Source organism: Corticium candelabrum, chromosome 2 (genome assembly GCF_963422355.1).
Source record: "Corticium candelabrum chromosome 2, ooCorCand1.1, whole genome shotgun sequence".
In the NCBI taxonomy this organism is placed as follows: domain Eukaryota; kingdom Metazoa; phylum Porifera; class Homoscleromorpha; order Homosclerophorida; family Plakinidae; genus Corticium; species Corticium candelabrum.
Window position 1 is genome coordinate 854,529 of NC_085086.1, and position 14,393 is coordinate 868,921.

General features: G+C 41.7%; 1 protein-coding gene across 1 annotated transcript in view; it reads left to right on the plus strand.

Annotated features, from left to right (window-relative positions):
* The first annotated feature begins 13,373 nt into the window (after positions 1–13,373).
* The window catches only part of LOC134176148 (uncharacterized), a 1,627-nt gene continuing 607 nt past the window's right edge, over positions 13,374–14,393 (plus strand). Inside the window, exon 1 of the mRNA XM_062642825.1 lies at positions 13,374–14,393. This exon is cut by the window's right edge and continues 607 nt beyond it. Within this exon, the coding sequence (XP_062498809.1) occupies positions 13,425–14,393 (969 nt within the window). The 5' untranslated portion in view covers positions 13,374–13,424.

Sequence of the window (14,393 nt, forward strand, 5' to 3'; positions counted from 1 at the left end):
TTGTCTAGATATTGAGCTTACACTCTATTCATGATTTTACCTGGACTCAAGCCTCATTATACATCAAATTGGGTGGGTTTGGCTTATCTGAAGTCAACAAGAGTAAATGCTCGGCATACGTCTGTTCACGGGCTGAATCTGTCAGAGATTTTCGTAATATTTTTTCATCACTTTCACAACGTATTCAAGATCTGGTGGAAAACGATTCCACGTCCTCTTCACTTGGCTTTGACATTCATTCAGCTGTCAAGCCCTTGCCTCCAGTTAGATTACGAGACGATAGAACACCGAGACCTCAATCATTGTCAACCCTTTCAGCTACAAAGGGTAAACTTCAGCACAATCTAAGCTCAGAAATTAGCCTCTTGAGTACAGTTCATTGTCTGTCTTCTGCACCTCACAGAAGGGATGCGGCAAGATTACGTTCTGCTCAAGGTAGGGGATCTTGGGCTTGGTTAGAGGTCTTACCATCCCCAAATAGGTACGCACTTATTGCAAAGAATTTCCGTCCAGCGTCATTTCTGAGGCTCAGTCTACCAATGCCTTTTAGGTCATGAATAAACAAATGTGAACGTAGAGTAGAATTGGATAAAGCTGAGTATCATCTTCTCTCATGCAAGTTTGGGGAGGACCAGTCTGACAGCACGATTCTGTAGTGTCAGGATGGTGCAGTTGTTTGCACGAACTCCAACTGCATCATCTCAAGGAGTCAAAAGAGCAATATATACAGAATCTGAGAATCGCTCCAATATTTTGATGTACGATGAATCAAGCACAGAGTTGAACGTAAGCATGGCTCACCCTTGGAGCAAAGACATTCTAAATAGAGCATCTAAAGAGGCTGGCTATGCAGCTAAGAAGCGTGAGATGAGAAAGAAAAGCAAATACGAAGCTCTGTCTGTTCAGGATGGCACAATACCTAACTTATTTCCTCTGGTCTTTGAGCACTTTGGGTTCTAGGGTCAGGAGGCTGATAACTTCCTGAACTCACTCTCGAAGAAATCAAAAGATCCGGGAGGCAAAATAACTGAAGCCGACTTTAGGACGAAATGACGTAAAAGAAGCAAATACGAAGCTCTGTCTGTTCAGGATAGCACAACACCTAACTTAGTTCCTCTGGTCTTTGAGCACTTTGGGTTCTGGGGTCAGGAGGCTGATAACTCCCTGAACTCACTCTAGAAGAAATCAAAAGATTCGGGAGGCAAATGTACTAAAGCCGAATTTAGGACGAGATGACGTAGACAGATTTCCATAATTATCCAGAGATGTAATGCTAGAGTTATATTAAAAAAGGTAAGTAGATTGCATGTAGGTTAATCTGTTTGTTTTTCTGTCTGTCCGTCTGTCTGTCTGCATGTCTGTCTATCTGTCTGTTGTCTGTGTGTCCGTCCATCTGTCTGTCTGTTTGCGTGTCTGAATGCATGTGTGCCTGTTTGTCTACCTGTTTTTCTATTGGTCTGTCAGTTTTTCTATCTGTCTGTCAGTCTTTTTTGTATGTCTGTATGTCTGTTTGTCTGCCTATCTGTCTGTCTTGTAGTTGATGTCTCTGGGCTCATACCTCTTCTCGTAATAGTTGGCGTGATGCATGCATAAACGCATTTGAGCAACACAACTCAAATGTACTACTACTAACAGCAGATACGTATGTCTGGTGGTGCCCGACATCTTACATCGGAGTTGTTAAAAAGTCCTGTTATTATTTAAGGAGTGACGCATAACGTAAATTTATGTCCATCAATAGACATGAAAACTAGAAAACACAAATTAGCAATTATATCATTAATAATCCTTTTTTGTAACACAACAACCATTAATATATTATTAAAATAATTATTATTAACCAGAATAAGTTTGCACGTGCCATTACTTATACAAAGTCTCGCCATTTTTATCAATACAATACGATTTAATATATTTGTAGACGTATGTCAAAGCACCAACCTTTCCGAGAGCTAAGTTTGGAGCGAGTCTAGCGCACACTTGAACCTCACAAACGATTAGTCTCTAAACAAGAATAAACATGATATGCAAAATGCATCCAATTCGATCAGTTGACAAGTAGAATAGGACAAGCAAACAGGCGGCTGTATATTTGTTTAGTGACTTGTGAAGGGTACTCACAGTAGCTTTCCATTCTTGAATTTGTAACGTAACGTATCTTCCCATCATGTTGGGGCATGAATAAGGAACGGAGGAGCCGTCAGCGAAGGTTCGTAGGTCTTGACGACATATAGGATTGTTCTTTCCAGCATCTCGTAAATTATTACCAATACGAATCTAAACAGAAATAGAGATAAAGCGAACTTGTAGTTACATTATCCTGGTGAATCAATTATGTGCTAAGACATCTCCACGTCACGCGACAACTGATGTGCTGTTTGGATCATAAAACTAAATCTACATTCAAAAACCCTTGTTTGTATTTTGCTTAACCAAAACCAAAACAAATACTAAAATACACATAAGACTGTACTACAACTAAAACTATTAGACTCATCTATTTTGACCGGTTGTGATGGTCATATCTTGTCTGTGCAGAGGCGGGACCAACTATAGAGTGACACTCCAATACCAAAACGTGATATAAAATTTATCTTACCAATACTATAGTTGAATGAAGAAGCACTAAGTCTGTAGTTCTAACTCTGGGTGTTGCTTTAATAACGTATAAATTTACATGTACAAAGATGTCCATACGCCATGAGATACAACGTCACTAGAAAACACATGCCTAGACAAGTCCAATTAGTTAAACAGGTTGTCTTGGGTTATTGACATAGCAACACTAATCATCTGTGCGTCATTGCAACCCCTTGAATTGGCGGCATCCGCTCTTGTGACAAAGAGTGCATGTGCTGAGACATGGCGAGTCGCCTATTCAGTCGACTATAGTCCGCGGTACTGTACCCAAGCGATTCCGTGACTTCGCTAGCAAATTCTTTCTGCAACAGTTGAGTACTCGTCTGTATTGAGAGATACCTTTTGCCCTTACCATAATGCATCTTTCATACATTATTAATATATATGATTTTAAAACCACAATTTCAAAGCTTCATATTAGAATTGCTATCTCACTCCATCATGTCAATATGCCTGCACGTTGATGAGTCTCAATACGTGCTACTTCGCATAAAAGTCAATGCCGAATAAAGGTTGCAAGCAAATACGAGACAGCAAACCCTTAACCAGGAATTTAAGTATCACAAACAGTCTGGCAAAAGAACTTAAATTATATGACTGAACAACTACCTATTGTCCTGTTCCGTTTAGCTGTATGAACAGGCTTGCTATATGTAATTGCCTAAATGTCTTACCACCAACTTTGACAATTTATTATCACAGCAGTCTCTCGTCAAATAGACTTTGTTGATAATCATTTCTTGATACAAGTCGACTCGAATCCAAGGATATGTTTGGATTGACGTATCAACGCATGAGCGCTACCACACAAAGAGTATTACACATATTAATCATTAATCATTCGACTGCATAATATGAATACACCTGAGATAAAAGTGTACTCCAGAAGTTGCCATCAACGACAGTTCTCGAAGAAAATTCTCCAAAAGATGAAATTCGTACATGCTAAATAGGTAAGAAACCAGTACAAGGAATAGCATAAAATGTAAAAGATTAAATCTGTATAAACCAACAGAGACACACATGCGCACGGACACACACTAAAAGTAACACACACAGACACACAGACACAGACACAGACACAGACACAGACACACACACATACACACACACACACACACACACACACACACACACACACACACAAACACACACACACACACACACACACACACTCACACACACACACACACACACACACACACACACACACACACACACACACACACACACACACACACACACACACACACACACACACAAACACACACAAATACGATAAATTTTTGTAGCATCCCAAATACAAGTCCGCTTACTTTTCTCTTTGCCACGTTAAAGCATCCAGAGTCATAGCAGTTGCCTGTCGCATAGACTTCAATCTCACATACGCTCAAGGACGAATATTTATCCTGTACGATGGTAACATAGCGCCCGAGATGATTTGCGTCGCACTCGACTTCTGCAGCCTCCCCTTTTCGTAATTTGTAGTGAACTACGTTATGACTACATAGCTATAGAAATAAATTCAGTGTACTTGTCATGTGGTTATCTATATGTGTAATTTGTAATGACTGTTTTAAAAAATTTACAAGAAATTAACTGTCAATTAATTTACATGTCTAAAAATCTGAGTTTTTGTCCTTTTGTGACTTTTGCCTATTTGTTGGTTTGTCACATGAGAATACAGGAGGTGCATTGGGAGACATGGCTTTGGTAAAAACACACTCAAATAAAGACACTACAAACGTTGTATACAAAGCTTTGACTGCATAGTGTGCCTATTAGCTCAGCATGACTACAAACATTATGATCGAGCATAACAAACAATGATTCTATACAAAATAGCAGTTGTTCGGGTTTGGAAAAATTCAGAAGTTTGACTGAAAGGGCGCTACAGTTGACCAAAATGAGATATGCCGCTCACCTAAGTTTGGGTCATCGTTGGTTTCCGTACAGCAAGTATAGCTAATTCTGATTTGGCCTTTGAGCTCCTTTCTAAAGTTTTCTTGCAAACTATTCGCACTCCAATTATAATGTGTACACCAAGAACACACATAAACACACACGCTTAATACCACCCACTATTGGTTTTGCCAACGCAGCGTAATAGCGCTTCTCCAAGCAGCACGATCATCAGCATCACGAAGACTGATATGTAATGATCTGAGGTCTCTTTTGACAACATCTATCCATCTCTGTTTAGGTCAATGTGTTGGTCTTGTTGCATTACTAAGTTTGCTAAAAAGTAGTTGTTTTGGGGGACGATTGTAACTCATGCGCAGCAGATGGCCCAGCCATTGCAATCGTTGTTTCTGTATTGTCATAACAATGGGGTCTTCCCACGGTCGTTCTAAATTGTCTGACTTCTTGATTATATTCCATCTTGAGACATCTAGAATTGATCGAATACACCGCATGTGGAATGTATTTAGGCGGTGCAAGTTTGGATATGTAACGGACCAAGTCTGACATCCATATAGCAAAAGAAGTCTCACCAAAGCACGAAAAACTTTCATCTATTTGGAGATTGCAAACTGTCTATTGGTAAATATCCTACACACACACACACACACACACACACACACACACACACACACACACACACACACACACACACACACACACACACACACACACAAACACACACACACACACACACACACACACACACACACACACACACACACACACACACACACACACACACACACACACACACACACACACACACAAACACACGAGTGTATCTAAATAGGATGACTATGAAAGAGCGTCTCTAGAATTTGAGTCTTTGAAGGGCGGTTTGATCAAAGAAAACACATACCTCATTCACACGAACACTCGTACACGAACTTAATTGCTGTGCCAATTAACCTGTGCTGGCCAGAGTCATGCAAATGAGCTTCAAATCGTTATATGAATGTGAGTCAAGCCTGTCGCGCATGCTTACTAGCTACCAAGCTGAGGTAGTGCAAACACGAAACTTTGTCTCATTTCTTTGTGGCGTGAAGACAGCATACAGCTGCAAATTGATGTGCATAGGCAAAGAGGGTGAAAGAAATGAAATAGGCTGCATGAATACTTTAAGTCAGCAAACTCTCTACTATCTTACCGAATTGAACGCACGATCAGTCATCCCGAATTCAACATGAAATTCATCCGTTGAAATAACGCAACTAGTACACTGTTTGCGATTCCAAACTCGAACTTTACCAATCGTCGTATAATGACCGAGATCGACAGTTAATCTGAACCTACCATCTTCGCATGTACTTCCGTCGAAATGTGTGTTCGTATTCCCGTCTACTGCTGAAGTGTTGTCGCCTTTGTTAAGGACAAAACATTTTTAAGTGTCACTGAAGATATAAAAAAGTATCAAAACACACACGCGCGCACACACACACACACACACACACACACACACACACACACACACACACACACACAATAGTTGAATAGCCATAAATCTGCTGCGCAAACAGTAAATAGTGGCGATTCGTCTTACCGGGTCCTAATATCGGTTGATGCAGAGCCAAGTTATAGCAAGTCTCGTCACACGGTTCAAACACTTGCACCTCGCACAGCTTCAAGATCTTGTCCGAGCCAGTCAAGTACACAGTGACATATCGTCCTACAAGACGAGGACATTCGATCATCAGAGGTAGACCTCGAGGGGCCTGCCGAAACAGAGCATACGTTACATGCATTATATTTATAATGCAAGTACTAACAAATAGATTTTACTGCAAATTGATTAAGCATTAATAAATTTAGGTTTGCGCATATGAATGATGGTCAAGGCAGAAGTGTGTATCATTACAAGCAAGTATATACCGTATTGAACGCAGCGGCGTATACATTCTACATGCAATTCCAACTGCGGCGTTTAAAAGTGGTATTTGTTTATTGAAGCGCGGAGTTTAATCATTAAAGGTTTCTGTCCGTGCTTTTAATAGCAGTGTGTACATGTGCGTACAGGTGTGACACTTTGTCACTTACAATACTTGTAAGTACTTACGGTTTTCACACTATGAGTCATGCGGGTAGTCTAGAGAAACGTTTGCCACACATGTATGCCACGAAAAAGTTGTATGATTTTCTTCAAACTTCGAGACTTGATCTATTGGAATTCATTGAAATGTTACGATTATTCGAGGACTGCGATTTTTATTTTATCTGTACTCTCAGCTGAGACATCTCACTAATCGAGTGCGGCATTTAATAGAAGAAATAAGATGCGCAAAAATATTTTATTTGACTTGAGAAAAGTGCATTTTGACTAACTTTGCGGAGTGGTTCATTTAAACCCTCCAAAGCACATAGCATACGGGTCTGTGTCTGTCTAATTTGCTGTGTATAGCTCTCTGCTTGTGTCAGATTTTTCGTCCAACTCTTTGACTTGCTATTTGCTCATGCGTTCGAGAGGTCATTGGTATATTCACGATGTCTGTTTCTTTCGTGATTCTTGCATGTGTCTGCATGTACTGTGTACGTCTATCGGCATGTCTATGTGTGTCTTAGAACAAACAACAGTGTGAACATAGCGGCAATTCAATTAATAAATTAATAAATAAATAATAAATCATTAATTAATAATAATTAATTACTTTGAATACAGATTGATATTAAAAATATAGAAATTAATTAACAATTAATAAATAAATAAAATAATTAATTTAATTAATAACGAAACGAACTATAATACAGTTGATGCAGCCTCACTACACCTCAAATACAAACTTGTTTCAAATAGATGACATCTAATAAAATATATAACAATAAATATTTTATATTAACTAATTAACAAACAACACATATTTGAATAGATTTGCACTAAGTCCATACTGCAGCTACATTTGCAATAAAACACTAAGCACTAAAACTAGAGTGTTTGTGTAACATTTACTATCTGTTCGATATTAGCTAAAAAGAATTAATAAATAATTGTTATTGAAATAATTAAGGATTTAAAATAAGTTATACTATTAGTCAAGGATTTTCCTACAATACATTTGATGCCTTCTGGGAGTCGGAACGTATTTGAGAAAGACGGGATGCAGATTGGACGCATTATATTCAGGAGCGTACTTATGGGGTATGGTGGGAAGGGTTAGAGAGGTGGGGAAAGGTTAGAGGGGTGGGAACAAACCGATCTATTTCAGTCAGTAGTCCGCTTGTTTTCTATGTATAATATAAATTTTACTTGCTTTAGACACTCCATAGTTTGTTACTAGAGCTCTAGCTAGCTGTCTCATTGTATTAACTACACAACTATTACATGCATTACTCCTATATATCCAACCACCCAGATTTTGTTCTATTCATCACACTAATCTTCGAAGTTATCTTGCCATGGATGTCTGGCAACAGCACTTTCCGATACTTTCGTTGGCAATATAATCTCGACTGTCGGGGGAGGGGGGGGGGGGGGAGAGAACTGCATGCCTCCGATGCCCATACTGGATCTGTCTCTGCAGTAAATTTGCATGCAATATTTGCACCAGCTGTATACACAAAAGCTTTTGCTGCTGAAGTGCTGGCATGGGTCCTTCGTTCGAGATGCACATCTAGACTCCAAGACTCTGTGACACGTAATGTTCAGTGTATGGCTTTATTACATGTATACTATGCATGCATTTACAAATGTCTTCTAGTAAACCTAGTAACTAATAAATAGATTCACTAGAATAGAGCATGTTGAACTGATATGACTGAGAGGTTCACTAGAGCAGTAAACGAACCGACCAATAAAATACTCAAGGTACGCCCTTGCTATTATGTGCATTCTTGTCTACCATGAAGAAGCCGTAATATGGTAAACTGATACACCCTGGCTGCTGCAGCTTAGCGTCTATTTCCCTAAACGGTTGAACTCGGAGGTGAGTAATGAGATAAAGATCACCGCAGGTGTGCTCATTACACCACTAAAAGCTACTCCAGTTGTACAATATGTTACACCATTTAACCTAAATGACTATATTTGTTAGTCTCAGTCCACCCATTGCAAGGAATGTTAGTCTTCGATATGTAAAAGCTTTCGCATTCGGTTCCTTTGTAGGAAGGGCTTAGATAAACGTAATAAATAATTAATGACGCAGCTGCGAAGCCTTCACAATCACATTTTCAATTCTAACTCCTTTGCTTCCGTATGCCTGTGTGAGATAGATAAATAATCTTGCTACAGTAATCATAAATGGCAGACAAAACACTTGGAGTGCATGCGAGCGAAACACTGCAACGCAAATCCCGGAATAAATACAGCGGAAATTCAATCGTACAGTGCATTGTCGAAATTTGGTGTTTTCCTGAGTTCTAATTGGGTCAGCACCGAACATCACCAATTTTGACTACACCTCTTTGGTGTAGTGCTGAATTTTGCAATAGAGATAAGAGAGCATGTTTGAAGAAAATTAGAAAAATGTCTGATTAATTAATTACCTAATTAAACAATGAATTAGCATATTTCTGTCTACCTGTGCTTATGCTAATACATACGTGTCTGTGTCTAATTAACTGTTGATGTCTGTTTCCTTGTCAATTTTCTCTCAACACGCTTAAAAACGCTTACACTGTATCCAATGCCACATGGAGCATTCCTCGTTCCTCCAAACGTTATGTCATTTCCCACAGCTATCTTGAACCCGTTCAGACGTTCTCCACAGCAATCTCCGCCGTTAGTGACTATCACCTTGGCAACTGTTCTTTCACAGCCAAGATCCACATACCACCACGGATCTGTTTGCATTTGTGTGTGAGCGCAGTAGATAATCTTGTATTCGATACCACCTATGCAATTGCAACACAATGTTACGTTCAAAAACTCTTGTGACAAGTTGTCTTCTAGTACCAGACCCTCTTCGCGCTGTCATCCTCGTTTCCCGTATAATTCATGTCCGTGTAAGTCATGTCCCGTATTAGTGGTGTCTGTTATATGGGAACCGGACATGAGAGCAAGAGGAGAAGCAGGGCCGGACCCAGAAGAGGTTAAGGGGGTTTAAACCCCCTCTTTCCAATAGGCGTAGTTCAATAATTTCATATAATTTCATTAGAGAAGAGAAAATTGGTAATGCTATAGATAACTGCTAAAGGTGAAACCCCTCTTTCAAAATTCCTGGATCCGGCGCTGAGAAGGTCTGGTACAAGGCCATGTTGTGCATTAATTTTAATTAACGTTATTGTCTTAATCGATAAAACAAACTTTTTCAATAAGATTATGACCCGATATACTACTGTGTTAAATATTATTGCACTAATTCGTCTAGTCTACCGATAACTAGTATGCTATGATACACCATGAGGCTGTCCAAATATCCCGATTTCGTCGTAATTTTTTCGATTTTTTGTATTTCAATTGGTTTTCCTATTCCCGCTTGGGGTCCGTCGGGAATTGAGAAAACCAAGTAAACTCGCGTCATACCAAAAAGATCGAAACAAGAACACGCTCGGACTGACACCTCTTTCACCATCTGTCACATCCATGCTTTGCTCTCATCCAGTGGATTGTACATGCCAATTTCGTGTTGTCTCCAATGTCGTCAGTGTAATATCCTTCTGACACTGACGCAGCTGCCCCGGCAGCGAAGAAGAAAAAAGTAAAACCGAAATGCCATGCTGCTTCAAGTTTACTTTAAAAAGTCGAACATTTGATTCAATTAAGCTAACACATAAACCTTAGCTTCGAAATCCCAGACTCTAGGAAACGAAACGCATTAAAGCGCGCACCAGAAGAGCAGGCTCCGAGGCACGAGCTAGATTAGCCTCGTACCCAGGCCCTCTTGCGCGCAAGAATGCCTGGGTACGAGGCTAGAGCTATGGTGGCAACTTTGGCCAGCAGCAAGTACAATACATTAGACGAACTCTAACAAAAGACTTCTGTTCTGTCTTTCTAAACGAAACAATACAGTACAAAATAAATTCTAATCAACAAATTAATAAAATAAGTATACGTTTTTCTAAATTACATAGAAAATAATAAGAATTAAATAACATTATTTATAATATATTAAATATAAAGATGTATATATATAAATACGTTAATTAATAAACTTTCATATAAGTTAGTGCTAATTAATTAACTAATTATTAGTAGAATTAATTATTTTCTAATAAATACATTTAGCTTCACTTAATTTTATTAACTAGATAATATCAAAAATTATATAATAATAACCCGGATATTGATGGAAGATGGACGTCTAGCTGTATCGCTCGTCTCAGAGCTAGCTGAGGAGCGCGTTCCTTGTCGGGAAACCAGGACAGGGCTCGAAAAGTCGGCATCTGGAATCACTGGAGCTGTTCGGAAGACCAGGAATAGTTCTGGGCGTAGGGCGACTGGTCGAACTATCTCTCGTGCGGCGTCTGATTTGAATTTGGCTTCAAATCCCGCTGACGAGACTACTGTGATGCCCACCGTTCCTAGCGAATCTTGTGTTTCGGCTAACAGGAACGGCAATGCAACAAGACGAAGGAAATGGACGCGACAAATGAATAGGGAAGTGATGTTTTGTTATTACTACGTGCTGTTGTCATGCAAGTTCTCTGCTTTCAGAAAACCCATGCATCAGCTGTGGTGTAAACGAAATCCTTCTCTGACTGACGTCTCTGAGCAGCGTTTGGCAGACCAGAAGCGATATCTCTTGACTTCTGGAAGTCTGACTGAATCAGAGTTGGAGGAGATTAAACGCGAGGCCCCACAGGATGGAAAGCCCGTCTCAGGTTTGTTATCTGTTACGACTGATGTTTGTCGTGGTGTGCAGATGTCGGCGTTGGATGTGGTTTCTGCTCTATCAGCTGATAGCTCAGTTGTCACGCCTTTGCTTGACAATGTGTCACCTTGCATGGCTTCAGTCAGGATGGCGCCTGCTGCACGTGGTGGGAAACCTGTCCTGTCAATGATGCAAGAGGATCATGAGTTTGCTAATCACTTGGAAGATGGCTCCCTTGTTCAGTCAGTCACTGTTCTCTCTAAGGACTGCTCATCTGCAAGAGATAGTGGTGATATCCTATCCGTAGATGACACTTTGGATTCAGTTCAGTGCAGTGCTGTTGGGGAATCACCATCCCCTAGTGACTCTGTGAGCTCTGATCTGATGACTACACATCCTAGTATAGCTTCTCGGCTAGAAAAGATGGAAACTTCTTCATCTCAACTCAGTCCAGACTGCTGCCAAACGGAGGATGGTCTTTCGCTTGATTGTGATGCTGCTGTGGACCCTGTACTTCGTCGAGAGTTTCTTGAGGAGTTGCAGAAAGTCAGGCAAATTCCTATCTGTGAGAGACAATGCCTTCCAAGGATCTTTGTGAACAGTGGAACCCTGAAGCTTATTGGTGATCTTAACACGATCATCAGTTCGTTGAAGGATGAACCAGATATGAGTGAAATCAGTTACCTGGTATACTCTGCTGCTTCGCTAGTGTCCAAAAGGCGGGGCTTAAAGACGACGAAGTCAACCAATTCTCAAACACCGACATGGAGACGAAGGCTGGATATGGAGATTCTCACACTTCGACGTGCGATCTCACTGTTGCTGGAGGTTAGAAAGGGTTCATCGGGCATTCGTATGTTACATGAACTCCGACGTCTTCGGCATCGGTTGGGCATTTCCTGTTCGGAGAGTTGTGAGGTCTCCATCAATCGATTGAAAATGGAACTTAAGTCCAAGGTCGAGCGGACCAGGAGGCTGGAGAAGAATCGTAAGAGACTTCGCCGGAATGGTTTGTTTCAACGAGATGCTGGACGGTTTTACAGAGAGCTGGATAAGCAGACTATCCGGGTCACTTCCCCGCCATCCGAGTCTGAGATCGAACAGTATTGGGGTGGTATCCTAGAAACTGAGGTACATCACAATGAGTCTGCCTTCTGGCTGAGACGTCAAACCGATGACGAGACGCACCGGAAAGATGAGCAGCAGTGGTTACCTATCTCAGACAATGAGGTCACATCGTGTCTCAAAAGGATGGGGAACTGGAAGTCTCCTGGTCCAGACAAGGTTTATGGTTTCTGGGTCAAGTGTATCACGTGTCTTCACACTGATCTGACTCGTAACTACAACCTGCTGGTTCAGAATCCAGACTCTGTACCCGACTGGTTGTCTCAAGGAATAACTACTCTGATTCCTAAGAATGACAAGACTGACCAGGCCAAAAATTACCGGCCTATCACGTGTCTGTCTGTCTTCTATAAGACCCTCACCTCAGTCATCAGGCAGAGGATCGCAGGGCATTTGGATCAGAGAAACCTCATGGCTCCGGAGCAGAAGGGTTGTCGACAGGGATCTTTTGGTGCAAAGGATCAGCTGTTGATCAACAAGCTGCTTACCGAAGACTGTAGGACCAGGCACAAGAGCTTGAGCATGGCTTGGGTGGACTACCAGAAAGCCTATGACAGCGTGCCACACAGTTGGTTGCTCCAATGCCTTCAGCTGCATAAGATCAGTCCAGTCTTGTGCGGGTTCCTGTCACGTGTGATAAAGAGTTGGAGGACATCAATGGTGCTTTCTTGCGGGAATAGTACTATCAAGACAAGGCTTATGCAGATCAGGAGGGGTATTTTCCAAGGTGACTCACTTTCTCCACTTCTCTTCTGTATGGCTCTCAATCCTCTGAGCAAGGAGCTGAACAGAACCGGTTACGGCTACCGGATGACCACTGGGTATGGTGAGACTGCCAAACGTCAGGCTATCAGTCATCTACTTTACATGGATGATCTGAAGCTGTATGGCAGAAACTCTGATCAGTTGGACGGGTTGTTGCACACGGTTCGTACCTTCTCTGATGACATCCAGATGAAGTTTGGTCTGGACAAATGTGCTGTTGCACACTTTGTCAACGGCAGACTATCTGGACACAACTCTGGGGTGACGGTAGGAAAAACGGACACCATCAACTGTCTGGAACCGGGTCAAGTCTACAAGTACTTGGGTGTAGATGAGAGTAACGGTATTCAGCACAGCATGATGCGGGAGAGACTCCGTCGCGAGTACTTTCGCAGAGTGAAGGTGGTTCTCCGGACTGAGTTGTATGGTCGGAACAAGATTCTAGCCATCAATGGGTTTGCACTACCGGTTCTCACTTACGGTTTTGGCGTCATTCATTGGGGGTGCACGGACCTGCAGCAGCTCGATCGTCGGACCAGAAAGCTTCTCTCTATGCACGGAGTCCACCATCCTGCTGCAGACGTTGACCGACTGTACGCTCCTTGCAGTGATGGGGGTAGGGGGTTACAACAGATTGAGTCGACATATCAATCTTGTATTGTGAGGCTGAACTGTTACCTTGCTGACAGTTCTGATCCTTTCATGCAGATGATACGGGAGTGTGACTCTGGAAAATCTTCACACTCGATCAAGCGCATGGCTTGTCGGTTTACTGCACAGCTGCGGAGGAGTCTTGCTTTGGACGACAAGTCGCAGAACTTACACAGGAGTGCATCCATCTCGGTTGAAGGTGGCTTCGAGCAAGCGCCTAAAACAGATGCGAGACATTACCGTACGTGTTGCAGTTCTCTTCGTGTGCGGTCCTGGAGCGGGAAGCCTATGCACGGACAGTATCGTCGTCTCACTGAGCAACCGCCTGTGGACATGAAAGAGACCTACGGATGGCTAAAGGCAGCGAATCTTCCTGCTGCAACTGAGGGACTGGTTGTTGCTGCTCAAGACCAAGCTCTTCGGACTCGGTACTATGAGCGCAAGATTCTACATCGTGATGTCAGTCCTACTTGCCGCATGTGCAGTGTAGGCCTGGAGACAGTCGAC